The sequence below is a fragment of the Pseudophryne corroboree genome, chromosome 3 (assembly GCF_028390025.1).
Source record: "Pseudophryne corroboree isolate aPseCor3 chromosome 3, aPseCor3.hap2, whole genome shotgun sequence".
Lineage (NCBI taxonomy): Eukaryota > Metazoa > Chordata > Amphibia > Anura > Myobatrachidae > Pseudophryne > Pseudophryne corroboree.
In genome coordinates, this window is record NC_086446.1 from 36901672 (window position 1) to 36916393 (window position 14722).

At 47.9% G+C, this 14722-nt stretch overlaps 1 protein-coding gene across 1 annotated transcript in view; it reads right to left on the reverse strand.

Moving 5' to 3' along the window:
• LOC135057117 (uncharacterized) overlaps positions 1–14722 on the reverse strand; it is a 206403-nt gene that overhangs the window by 128959 nt on the left and 62722 nt on the right. Inside the window, exons 3-4 of the mRNA XM_063963016.1 lie at positions 3693–4134; positions 1247–2319 (exon numbers count right to left, since the gene is read on the reverse strand). Coding sequence (XP_063819086.1) covers positions 1247–2319; positions 3693–4068 — 1449 coding nt within the window. The 5' untranslated portion in view covers positions 4069–4134. The remainder of the gene's footprint in view (positions 1–1246; positions 2320–3692; positions 4135–14722) is intronic.

Consider the following 14722-nt stretch of genomic DNA (forward strand, 5'->3'; position numbering starts at 1 on the left):
AGCCCGCTCCGATGTAGCTCCGACCCCTGTAATGGCGCTGGAGCTACTGATTATATTTATACTGGCCATGTCGCCAAAACATGATTAGTTCAGCTCACCGCTAGCCAGTTTTACACAGGGGCTATAGCGGATCCCCCCCAGGAGGGACCCATATGCCTCACCCGTGTGAAAGCAGCACCATGAACCGGGGGACCCCCCCTAGCAGGGCCCCCGGTTTCTACTCACCACCGACGTTAACCTTCATAAATCTGTAAGGCATGTGCGGCGTGCTGCCGTTGTGACAACAAAGGCGCAGTGCCCCGCTGAACAACCCCTCAGGACGGTGGTCTTGCAGCGGGGAATCGGCTCTGTAACTCGCAAGGCCAGTGATCGCCCCCCAACTCCCACGGCGCAGGTATGCTGTTGCCCAAACAGCATACCGAAATAAACAAAAGGTTAAAATAAAATGAGGAAAAACTCTGGAGCTAGCAGAGAGTGTGCATACTCTCCTGAGGGCACTTTTTTCTAAACTGCCTGTAGGAGGGGGCATAGAGGGGAGGAGCCAGCACACCCAGAGGAAGAAATTTAAAGTGCACTGGTTCCTTTGGACCCCATCTATACCCATTGTACTAATATGTGTCCCCAGTATCCCTTATGGATGCTAGAGAGATACTGGCTGCTTTAATTTTACACTGCAGTTTAGATTTCTGTTTGAAAACAACCCACCTAAATCTAACTCTCTCTGCACATGTTACATCTGACCCACCTGCAGTGCACATGGATTTTCCAATTAGAGGAAGATTTTCCTTTTGCGATCAACCTTGAATTAGGACCATAGAAGCTTATATAACACTATGGGGCTCCTATCTGGATTGGGCATTTGTAAACTTGCAAGCGCACATCACGGGGGAGAGAAAGGGCACAAGAACGCAAAGCACAAGGATGTGCAGCAAATCCATGCCCCCATTTCCATGGAGATGAACACTTTGGGCAGTGGGGGCAGCTAAACCAGAGAGCTAGAGCTGCGTGTGGCCTTCCCATCTCTCTGTGGAACCGGACGAGCCCACCAGCCCATCTGGAATATGCCAGAGGTGACAGATGGGCAGTCTGGCCCTGTCTACTGCAATAAAGAAATACTGTAAGTTTCATCTGAGTGATCTTTTCCAGTCTTCTATTAATGACACACATTCCAATTATCTGCAGTAACTTAAAAGTGTCACTGTGTGACTGGAGTGTTGCTACAACCCTGTTGTGTATCAGATCATAGTAATGCTTTACACCCGTGTGATTTCTGATGTTTAACTAGATACGATTTGCCTGAAAAACATTTCCCACACTCACAGCATCGAAATGGTTTTTCACCTGTGTGACTTCTCTGATGTATAACAAGCCGTGATTTGAGTATAAAACTTTTCCCACACTCAGAGCATGGAAATGGTTTCTCACCTGTGTGATTTCTCTGATGTATAAGAAGCTGTGATTTGCGTGCAAAACTTTTCCCACACTCAGAGCATGGAAATGGCTTCTCACCTGTGTGACTTCTCTGATGTATAACAAGCTGTGATTTGAGTGTAAAACTTTTCCCACACTCAGAGCATGGAAATGGTTTCTCACCGGTGTGATTTCTCTGATGTATAAAAAGCTGTGATTTGCGTGCAAAACTTTTCCCACACTCAGAGCAAGGAAATGGTTTCTCACCTGTGTGACTTCTCTGATGTATAAGAAGCTGTGATTTGAGTGGAAAACTTTTCCCACACTCAGAGCAAGGAAATGGTTTCTCACCTGTGTGACTTCTCAGATGTGTAACAAGCCATGATTTGAATGGAAAACTTTTCCCACACTCAGAGCATGGAAATGGCTTCTCACCTGTGTGACTTCTCAGATGTGTAACAAGCCGTGATTTGAGTATAAAACTTTTCCCACACTCAGAGCATGGAAATGGTTTCTCACCTGTGTGACTTCTCAGATGTGTAACAAGCCGTGATTTGAAAGGAAAACTTTTCCCACACTCAGAGCATGTAAATGGTTTCTCACCCGTGTGACTTCTCAGATGTGTAACAAGCTGTGATTTGTGTGTAAAACTTTTCTCGCACTCAGAACAGGGAAATATTTTATCACGTGTATGAGCTGCACGATGTGTAACAAAATCTGAGGTATTAGATGAACAGTCATCGCGATTAGAGGGATCAGATGAAGTATCAGCACTGTGAGGTACTGGATGTATAGTTAGATTAATGGGGATGTCTCCTGGAGAATCCTGTGTGATGTTCTCTTCTATTTTACTATCTGCAGACAAGATGAGATCTCCCTCCAAGGAATTCCTGCTTGTGCCTCCATCTGCTGGAAATAATATAACTATTATAATGCACAGTTCTATATACAGTGCACACATATTACTCCGATCTACAGAGAATAACTAGAAAATCACATTATTCCCTGCCCCAGTGGAGCTTACAATCTACATTCCACATGACACACTAGGGTTCATATGTGTCAGAAGCCAATTAACCTACCATTATGATTTTTGCAGAGTTGTAGGAAACACATACAAACTCCACAGATAGAACCTTGGTTGGGAACTGAACTCGTGACTAGTGGTGCGAGACAGCGCTGCTCACCACTACATCACTGTGTCACTATTATGAATAATGTTTAGTTGTTACATTTCGGCTTATAACCTATGACCACATTATTACAATTCGAAAACTACCAACAACAAATAAGGACAAATAAAATATTGCCTTCTGCTGCCGCAACAGATGTCATAGCCCCAGCCACAGGGACATGCGATTGGCACATCTCCAATGATTATCTCTCCCCCACATAATGCAGCCTGTGCTGGGTAACATTCCTGAGCCAGTATCACAGAACAGGAATCCTCATCAGCCACATTACTAAGCCACAATATCCATCCAGATTGCCCCCACACATATATACAGGACACTTGTAGGCTGAACTACCAACATCTGCTTCCACACTACACAAAGTGCTCCAGGAGGATATGTATGTTGTAACAGCAGCCTCTATACGGTCCTCTGGTAATCTCCATGTAGAGCAGCCACACCAGATACATGCTACTAAATTAAGCCAACAAGTCAATCATTATAATGACAACTTAATTACTGATGTATGAGATACACCAGAGTGTGGGGAGGAGACAGGTCAGATCTCTGGGCTGGTAACACAGTGACATGATGTGAGGGGACAGCAGGAGTATAATAGGGGCTGATGGCTCCTGATGTATGAGATACACCAGAGTGTGGGGAGGAGACTGGTCAGATCTCTGAGCTGGTAACACACAGTGACATGATGTAAGGGGACAGCAGGAGTATAATAGGGGCTGATGGCTCCTGATGTACGAGATTCACCAGAGAGTGTGGGGAGGAGACTGATCAGCTTTCTGGGCTGGTAACACAGTGACATGATGTGAGGGGGAGAGCAGGAGTATAATAGGGGCTGATGGCTCCTGATGTATGAGATTCACCAGAGAGTGTGGGGAGGAGACTGGTCAGATCTCTGGGCTGGTAACACAGAGTGACATGATGTGAGGGAGAGAGCAGGAGCATACTAGGGGCTGACGTTTCCTGACTCCCACTCTGGGCAGATACATTTCCCTTATTAGTTTGACTTGACATGTGTAGGGGAAGAGACTTCTGTAGTGACTCAGGAAGGAAAGTATGCGACTCTTTTCTGTAATACGCATTATTACTCACCTGTGCTGATATCTGTAGGCATTTCCTCCTCCTTACACTTCAGATCTCCCCTCACATACATCTCTTCTTCTCCCTCTATATCTTTTGCCTTCATATCAGTCACATACGTCTCTTCTTCCTCTGTATCTTCTGTCTTCATTTCAGTCACATACGTCTCTTCTTCTCCCTCTATATCTTGTGTCTTATTATCAGTCACATATGTCTCTTCTTCTCCCTCTATATCTTCTGCCTTCACATCAGTCACATACGTCTCTTCTTCTCCCTCTATATCTTCTGCCTTCATATCAGTGACATACGTCTCTTCTTCCTCTGTATCTTCTGCCTTCATATCAATCACATACGTCTCTTCTTCTCCCTCTCTATATTCTGCCTTCATATCAGTCACATACGTCTCTTCTTCTCCCTCTATATCTTCGGACTTACAATCAGAAAGGTGTTCACCCTGAATAACAACAAAATAACACTTTAGTAATGTCTGATTACTTTAAGACTGAACAACAGAATATCACTGTATAAGACACACATCTTCTCTACAGATCATATAGGGATAGTGTGGCCGGAGAACCCGTCAGCCACAGGTACAATGGCGTCCACGGCACTGAATGGGTAATTACTCCGTGCCCGGCGCCATTCTACAGAGACAATGAGCGCTAGGCACCCCATTCAAATGTACTAACGGCGTCGGGCGCAGCCTGTTTAAAGATGTGTCTTTATGTTATATCACTGCGCTGTGCGCAGTTGGAGAGTTATACACTGCACGTTTTATAATATATTTGTATTCAAAATGCTCTTAGTGACTACAGAATAAGTCATAGCACACTCTCACATAGGAAGTCATATGCTCAGTAACCTCCTAGTGTGATCAGATCTTTTGATGTGTTGGTCAGGGCACCGCAGGTAATGTGCTTGGGTTCTGCAGTTTCTGTGAGTAGGTGTAAGAGTGAAATGACCAATACTTTGGTTACAGCACTTCCTGTGAAATGACCCCTAGGTGGTCTTTTGGTGTGTCTATGCTATTGGGGAAATCAGTTTGTTTTCAATAATTTCCTGTATAATCACTCCAGATACGTGATTGGCAGGGGGAACAATTTCTATACGTTGTATAAGTTGTTATCCTGTACCATTTGTTACAAATACAGACACTGCTGTATAAACTATAAAATCTGTGTGATCAAAGGAGAATTGTAAATTACCAGGTGGTAAAGGAAGCAGTTTAAACGACATCAAACTTTGTCTGTGTGACAGGAAGAGCTCCCCTGCAGTGCACCCAGTCTCCTCTGGGCACAGGATCTAACTGAGGTCTGGAGGAGGGGCATAGAGGGAGGAGCCAGTGCACACCCATTTAAAGTCTTTAGAGTGCCCATGTCTCCTGCGGAGCCCGTCTGTACCCCATGGTCCTTGCGGAGTCCCCAGCATCCTCTAGGACGTAAGAGAAACATTACTGCATTACCTTAAACCAGCTACCGTATTCAGGCGCACAGCGAATAATACAGCAGTAAATGTTCACAACGCTCGGGAAAGTGGGATACAGGTAGACTTAATCCCACTCCGTATTCAACCATGCCGCTAACAGACGGCTGAGAGAATCATACGCACCAGTGAACATAGCCGCACCACGACTCTGACTGAACTGTATAGTAACGCGTCTCAGACGGATGCGGAAATATCAGTTCATGGCGGGAAACTCGGCAGAGACAGGTCATGAACTGGGAGAAGGGACGACCAGGGGAGCATCTGACTCCCCACTGCTGACATCAACCTCAGGGATCGCGGCCTCTACTATTCCCCAGAACCTATGATCCCTGGGTATCCGGACTCCAGGTCGACAGCACAAAGGTCGACACACTTTAGGTCGACACCAATTGGTCGACACACATTAGGTCGACAGGGTCAAAAGGTCGACATGGAAAAAGGTCGACATGAGTTTTTCATGATTTTTTTCTTTTTTTTAACCTTTTCATACTTAACGATCCACGTGGACTACGATTGGAACGGTAAAGTGTGCCGAGCGAAGCGGTAGCGGAGCGAAGGCACCATGCCCGAATCATGGCGAGCGAAGCGAGCCATGCGAGGGGACGCGGTGCACTAATTCGGGTTCCCGGTCACTCTACGAAGAAAACGACACCAAAAAAACATAAAAAACTCATGTCGACCTTTTTCCATGTCGACCTTGTTCCTGTCGACCTTTTGACCCTGTCGACCTTTTGACCCTGTCGACCTAATGTGTGTCGACCAATTGGTGTCGACCTAAAGTGTGTCGACCTTTGTGCTGTCGACCCTGAGTCCCAGACCCGATCCCTGAGGTCTTGCGCTGGCGCATCTGATGTGGCAGCAGCGTCAGCGACTCTCCGGTAGTCTCCCCCCAAAACAGTAAGGCTGCGTTATATGCATCTTAAACCGCTGATTGGTAACAGACGCCTTACCTTCTCCCCGTTCTCCAGCCGCAGCCTGGGAGCATCAGTACGGACTTGCTAGTACATCCAGTCTGACGCCCGCCGAAACAGCAGTATAATCGGAGGTAACAGTTGTCGCAGCCTGGCAGAGAGTTGTTAGAGCGTCTTTCTTATTATGCGTTTAAGACGCATATAAAGATCACTCAAAAATAAATACTATTAAATAACAAAAGCATGAGGCTGCAGAAATGATTTTTTGTAGCCCAACCGTTCTAGTAGTCCAGCTCCTGCCGCACCAAACAAAAACTGATTTGCCTGAGCCGCGAGGCGAGATATAGGGGGCTGGCCCAATGCATCCTGGGAGTCTGAAAAGTGTAATTGTTTGGTGCCCGTTCCACTGTCGCTACTATATATACTAAGGTAGATCCTGTGGACCCTGATAGAGAAATATTAGACAACAAACAAAAGGAAGTAAGAAGTAGTGATTACTATAAGACAGCAGTATATAATGTCACTATGTGGGAGCTCTACACTTACTTATACCACTTGTACTGACTGCATCACTCACCTAAACATGATAGACAGTACGTCATACTGACACTGCAGATTCACTGCATCTCATGTGATCCTATTGTGAGGGGTACATTCAATCATATAGACACTGCAGGGTCACTGCATTTCATGTGCTCCAATTGTGAGGGAGCGTACATCATACAGACGCTGCAGGGTCACTACATCTCATGTGCTCCTATTGTGAGGGGACCGTACATCATACAGACACACTGCAGGGTCACTGCATCTCATATGCTTGTGAGGGGACCGTATATCATACAGACGCTGCTGGGTCACTACATCTCATGTGCTCCGATTGTGAGGGGACCGTATATCATACAGACACTGCAGGGTCACTGCATCTTATCTGCTACTATTGTGAGGGGACTGTACATCATACAGACACACTGCAGGGTTACTGCATCTCATGTGCTTGTGAGAGGATCGTACGTCATACAGACACTGCAGGGTCACTGCATCTCATGTGCTCCTACTGTTAGGGGACCGTACATCATATAGATGTTGCAGGGTCACTACATCGCATGTGCTCCAATTGTGAGGGGACCGCACATCATACAGACGCTGCTGGGTCACTACATCTCATGTGCTCCTATTGTGAGGGGACCGTATATCATACAGACACTGCAGGGTCACTGCATCTTATCTGCTACTATTGTGAGGGGACCGTACATCATACAGACACTGCAGGGTCACTGCATCTCATGTGCTCATATTGTGAGGGGACCGTACATCATACAGACAAACTGCGGGGTTACTGTATCTCATGTGCTCGTGAGGGGACCGTATATCATACAGACACTGCATCTCATGTGCTCCTACTGTGAGGGGACCGTACAACGTACAGACACTGCATCTCATGTGCTCCTACTGTGAGGGGACCGTACATTATATAGATGCTGCAGGGTCACTACATCGCATGTGCTCCCATTGTGAGGGGACCGCACATCATACAGACGCTGCAGGGTCACTACATCTCATGTGCTCCTATTGTGAGGGGAGCGTACATCATACAGATGCTGCAGGGTCACTGCAAGTCATGTGCTCCTTTTGTGTGAGGACCGTACAACGTACAGACACTGCAGTCACTGCATCTCATGTGCTCCTACTGTGAGGGGACCGTACATCATATAGACGCTGCAGGGTCACTACATCGCATGTGCTCCAATTGTGAGGGGACCGCACATCATACAGACGCTGCAGGGTCACTACATCTCGTGCTCCTTTTGTGAGGGGACCATTCATCATACAGACACCGCAGGGTCACTGCATCTCATGTGCTCCAATTGTGAGAAGACCGCACATCATAGACACTGCAGGGTCACTACACCTCATGTGCTCCTATTGTGAGGGGACCGTACATCATACAGACACTGCAGGGTCACTACATCTCATGTGCTTCTATTGTGAGGGGAGCGTACATCATACAGATGCTGCAGGGTCACTGCATGTCATGTGCTCCTTTTGTGAGGGGACCGTACAACGTACAGACACTGCAGTCACTGCATCTCATGTGCTCCTACTGTGAGGGGACCGTACATCATATAGATGCTGCAGGGTCACTACATCGCATGTGCTCCCATTGTGAGGGGACCGCACATCATACAGACGCTGCAGGGTCACTACATCTCATGTGCTCCTATTGTGAGGGGAGCGTACATCATACAGACGCTGCAGGGTCACTGCATGTCATGTGCTCCTTTTGTGAGGGGACCGTACAACGTACAGACACTGCAGTCACTGCATCTCAGGTGCTCCTACTGTGAGGGGACCGTACATCATATAGATGCTGCAGGGTCAGTACATCTCATGTGCTCCAATTTTGAGTAGTTAGCACATCACACAGACCCTGCAGGGTCACTGCATCTCGTGCTCCTATTGTGAGGGGACCATTCATCATACAGACACTGCAGGGTCACTGCATGTCATGTGCTCCTTTTGTGAGGGGACCGTACAACGTAGACACTGCAGTCACTGCATCTCAGGTGCTCCTACTGTGAGGGGACCGTACATCATATAGATGCTGCAGGGTCACTACATCGCATGTGCTCCAATTGTGAGGGGACCGCACATCATACAGATGCTGCAGGGTCACTACATCTCATGTGCTCCTATTGTGAGGGGACCGTACATCATACAGACACTGCAGGGTCACTGCATCTCATGTGCTCCAATTGTGAGGGGACCATTCATCATACAGACACTGCAGGGTCACTGCATCTCATGTGCTCCTATTGTGAGGAGACCGCACATCATAGACACTGCAGGGTCACTACACCTCATGTGCTCCTATTGTGAGGGGACCGTACATCATACAGACACTGCAGGGTCACTACATCTCATGTGCTCCTATTGTGAAGGAGCGTACATCATACAGACGCTGCAGGGTCACTGCATGTCGTGCTCCTTTTGTGAGGGGACCATTCATCATACAGACACCGCAGGGTCACTGCATCTCATGTGCTCCAATTGTGAGAAGACCGCACATCATAGACACTGCAGGGTCACTACACCTCATGTGCTCCTATTGTGAGGGGACCGTACATCATACAGACACTGCAGGGTCACTACATCTCATGTGCTTCTATTGTGAGGGGAGCGTACATCATACAGACGCTGCAGGGTCACTGCATGTCATGTGCTCCTTTTGTGAGGGGACCGTACAACGTACAGACACTGCAGTCACTGCATCTCATGTGCTCCTACTGTGAGGGGACCGTACATCATATAGATGCTGCAGGGTCACTACATCGCATGTGCTCCCATTGTGAGGGGACCGCACATCATACAGACGCTGCAGTGTCACTGCATATCATGTGGTCCTATTGTGAGGAGACTATACATCATACAGACACTGCAGGGTCACTACATCTCATGTGCTCCTATTGTGAGGGGAGCGTACATCATACAGACGCTGCAGGGTCACTACATCTCATGTGCTCCTATTGTGAGGGGACCGTACATCATACAGACACTGCAGGGTCACTACATCTCATGTGCTTCTATTGTGAGGGGAGCGTACATCATACAGACGCTGCAGGGTCACTGCATGTCATGTGCTCCTTTTGTGAGGGGACCGTACAACGTACAGACACTGCAGTCACTGCATCTCAGGTGCTCCTACTGTGAGGGGACCGAACATCATATAGATGCTGCAGGGTCAGTACATCTCATGTGCTCCAATTGTGAGGAGTCTGCACATCACACAGACCCTGCAGGGTCACTGCATCTCGTGCTCCTATTGTGAGGGGACCATTCATCATACAGACACTGCAGGGTCACTAAATCTCGTGCTCCTATTGTGAGGAGACCGCACATTATATAGACACTGCAGGGTCACTTCATCTCAAGTGCTCCTTCTGTGAGGAGTCCGCACATCACACAGACCCTGCAGGGTCACTGCATCTCATGTGCTCCTATTGTGAGGGGACCATTCATTATACAGACACTGCAGGGTCACTACATCTCGTGCTCCTATTGCGAGGAGACCGCACATCATAAAGACACTGCAGGGTCACTGGTTGTCATGTGCTCCTATTGTAAGGGGACCGTACATCATACAGACACTGCAGGGTTACTACATCTCATGTGCTCCTATTGTGAGGAGACCGTACTTCATACTGACACTGCAGGGTCACTGCATCTCATGTGAACCTACTGTGAGGGAACCGTACATCATACAGACACTGCAGATTCACTGCATCTCATGTGCTCTTATTGTGAGGGGTACATTCATCATACAGACAGTGCAGGGTCACTGCATCTCATGTGCTCCAATAGTGAGGGGAGCGTACATCATACAGACGCTGCAGCGTCACTACATCTCATGTGCTCCTATTGTGAGGGGACCGTACATCATACAGACACTGCAGGGTCACTACATCTCATGTGCTCCTATTGTGAAGGGAGCGTACATCATACAGACACTGCAGGGGAACTGCATGTCATGTGCTTCTATTGTGAGAGGACCGTACATCATACAGACACTGCATCTCATGTGCTCCTACTGTGAGGGGACCGTACATCATATAGATGCTGCAGGGTCACTACATCGCATGTGCTCCTATTTTGAGGGGACCGTACATCATACAGACACTGCAGGGTCAGTACATCTCATGTGCTCCTATTGTGAGGGGACCATACATCATACAGACACTGCAGGGTCACTGCATCTCATGTGCTCCTATTGTGAGGGGAGAGTACATCATACAGACACTGCAGGGGCACTGCATGTCATGTGCTCCTATTGTGAGAGGACCGTACATCATACAGACACTGCAGTCACTGCATCTCATGTGCTCCTACTGTGAGGGGACCGTACATCATATAGATGCTGCAGGTTCACTACATCGCATGTGCTCCAATTGTGAGGGGAACGCACATCATACGGACACTGCAGGGTCAGTACATCTAATGTGTTCCTATTGTGAAGAGACCGCACATCATACAGACACTGCAGGGTCACTGCATCTCATGTGCTTCAATTGTGAGGGGACCGCACATCATATAAACACTGCAGGGTCACTACATCTCATGTGCTCCTATTGTGAGGGGACCGTACATCATACAGACACTGCAGGGTCACTACATCTCATGTGCTCTATGTCTGAGGGGACCGTACATCATACAGACACTGCAGGGACACTACATCTCATGTGCTCTATTTCTGAGGGGACCTTACATCATACAGACACTGCAGGGTCACTGCATCTCATGTGCTTCAATTGTAAGGGGACCGTACATCATACAGACACTGCAGGGTCACTACATGTCATGTGCTCCTTTTGTGAGGTGACCATACATCATACAGACACTGCAGGGTCACTGCATCTCATGTGCTCATATTGTGAGGGGACCGTACATCATACAGACACACTGCAGGGTCACTGCATCTCATGTGCTCCTATTGTGAGAGGACCGTAAGTCATACAGACACTGCAGTCACTGCATCTCATGTGCTCCTACTGTGAGGGGACCGTTCATCATACAGACACTGCATTGTTACTACATCTCATGTGCTCCTATTGTGAGAGGATCGTACGTCATACAGACACTGCAGGGTCACTGCATCTCATGTGCTCCTACTGTGAGGGGAGTGTACATCATATAGATGCTGCAGGGTCACTACGTCGCATGTGCTCCTATTGTGAGGGGAGCGTACATCATACAGACACTGCAGGGTCACTACATCTCATGTGCTCCTTTTGTGAGGGGACCGTACAAGGTAATGACACCGCAGGGTCATTGCATCTCATGTGCTCCTATTGTGAGTGGACCATTCATCATACAGACACTGCAGGGTCACTACATTACGTGCTCCTATTGTGAGGAGACCGCACATCATACAGACAATGCAGGGTCACTGCATCTCATGTGCTTCAATTGTGAGGGGACCGCACATCGTACAAACAATGCAGGGTCACTACATCTCATGTGCTCCTACTGTGAGGGGAGGGTACATAATACAGACACTGCAGGGTTACTACATCTCATGTGCTCCTATTGTGAGGAGACTGTATGTCATACTGACACTGCAGGGACACTGCATCTCATGTGAACCTACTGCGAGTGGACCGTACATCATACAGACACAGCAAATTCACTGCATCTCATGTGATGCTATTGTGAGGGGTACATTCAATCATATAGACACTGCATGGTGACTACATCTCATGTGCTCTATTTCTGAGGGGACAGTACATCATACAGAGACTGCAGGGTCACTGTATCTCATGTGCTCCAATTGTGAGGGGAGCGTACATCTTACAGACGCTGCAGGGTCACTACATCTCATGTGCTCCTATTGCGTGGGGACCGTACATCATACAGACACTGCAGGGTCACTACATCTCATGTGCTCCTATTGTGAGGGGACCGTACATCATACAGACACACTGCAGGGTTACTGCATCTCATGTGCTCGTGAGGGGACAGAATATCATACAGACACTGCAGGGTCACTGCATCTCATGTGCTCCTATTGTGAGAGGACCGTACGTCATACAGACACTGCAGTCACTGCATCTCATGTGCTCCTACTGTGAGGGGACCGTTCATCATACAGACACTGCATTGTTACTACATCTCATGTGCTCATATTGTGAGGATCGTATGTCATACAGACACAGCAGGGTCACTGCGTCTCATTTGCTCCAACTGTGAGGGAACCGTACAACATACAGACACTGCAGGGTCACTACATCTCATGTGCTCCTATTGTGAGGGGACCATTCATCATACAGACACTGCAGGCTCACTGCATCTCATGTGCTCCTATTGTGAGGGGACCGTTCATCATACAGACACTGCATTGTTACTACATCTCATGTGCTCCTATTGTGAGGATCGTATGTCATACAGACACAGCAGGGTCACTGCGTCTCATTTGCTCCAACTGTGAGGGAACCGTACAACATACAGACACTGCAGGGTCACTACATCTCATGTGCTCCTATTGTGAGGGGACCATTCATCATACAGACACTGCAGGCTCACTGCATCTCATGTGCTCCTATTGTGAGGAGATCACACATTATAGACACTGCAGGGTCACTACACCTCATGTGCTCCTATTGTGAGGGGACCGTACATCATACAGACACAGCAGGGTCACTGCATCTCATGTGCTCTTATTGTGAGGGGAGCGTACATCATACAGACACTGCAGGGTCACTGTATGTCACGTGCTCCTTTTGTAAGGGGACCGTACAACGTACGTACAGACACTGCAGGGTCACTGCATCTCATGTGCTCCTATTGTGAGGGGACCATTCATCAGACACTGCAGGGTCACTACATCTCGTGCTCCTATTGTGAGGGGACCGTACATCATACAGATACTGCAGGGTCACTGCATCTCATGTGCTCCTATTGTGAGGAGTCCGCACATCACACAGACACTGCAGGGTCATTACATCTCATGTGCTCATACTGCGAGGGGAGCGTATATCATACAGACACTGCAGGGTCACTGCTTGTCATGTTCTCCTATTGTGAGGGGACCATACATCATACAGACACTGCAGGGTTACTACATCTCATGTGCTCCTATTGTGAAGAGACCTTAAGTCATACTGACACTGCAGGGTCACTGCATCTTATGTGAACCTACTGTGAGGGGACCGTACATCATACAGACACTGCAGATTCACTGCATCTAATGTGCTCTTATTGTGAATGGTACATTAATAATAGACACTGCAGGGACACCACATCTCATGTGCTCCATTTCTGAGGGGACCGTACATCATACAGACACTGCAGGGTCACTGCATCTCATGTGCTCCTATTGTGAGGAGTCTGCACATCACACAGACACTGCAGGGTCACTGCATCTCATGTGCTCCTATTGTGAGGGGACCGCACATCATACAGACACTGCAGGGTCACTACATCTCATGTGCTCCTACTGTGAGGGGACCATACATCATAAGACACTGCAGGGTTACTACATCTCATGTGCTCCTATTGTGAGGAGACCGTACGTCATACTGACACTGCAGGGTCACTGTATCTCATATGAACCTACTGTGAGGGGACCGTACATCATACAGACACTGCAGATTCACTGCATCTCATGTGATCCTATTGTGAGGGGTACATTCAATCATATAGACACTGCAGGGTGACTACATCTCATGTGCTCTATTTCTGAGGGGACCGTACATCATACAGACACTGCAGGGTCACTGCATCTCATGTGCTCCAATTGTGACGTGAGCGTACATCATACAGACGCTGCAGGGTCACTACATCTCATGTGCTCCTATTGTGATGGGAGCGTACATCATACAGACACTGCAGGGTCACTGCATCTCATGTGCTCCAATTGTGATGTGAGCGTACATCATACAGACGCTGCAGGGTCACTACATCTCATGTGCTCCTATTGTGATGGGAGCGTACATCATACAGACACTGCAGGGTCACTGCATCTCATGTGCTCCAATTGTGATGTGAGCGTACATCATACAGACACTGCAGGGTCAGTACATCTCATGTGCTCCTATTGTGATGGGACCGTACATCATACAGACACTGCAGGGTCACTGCATCTCATGTGCTCAT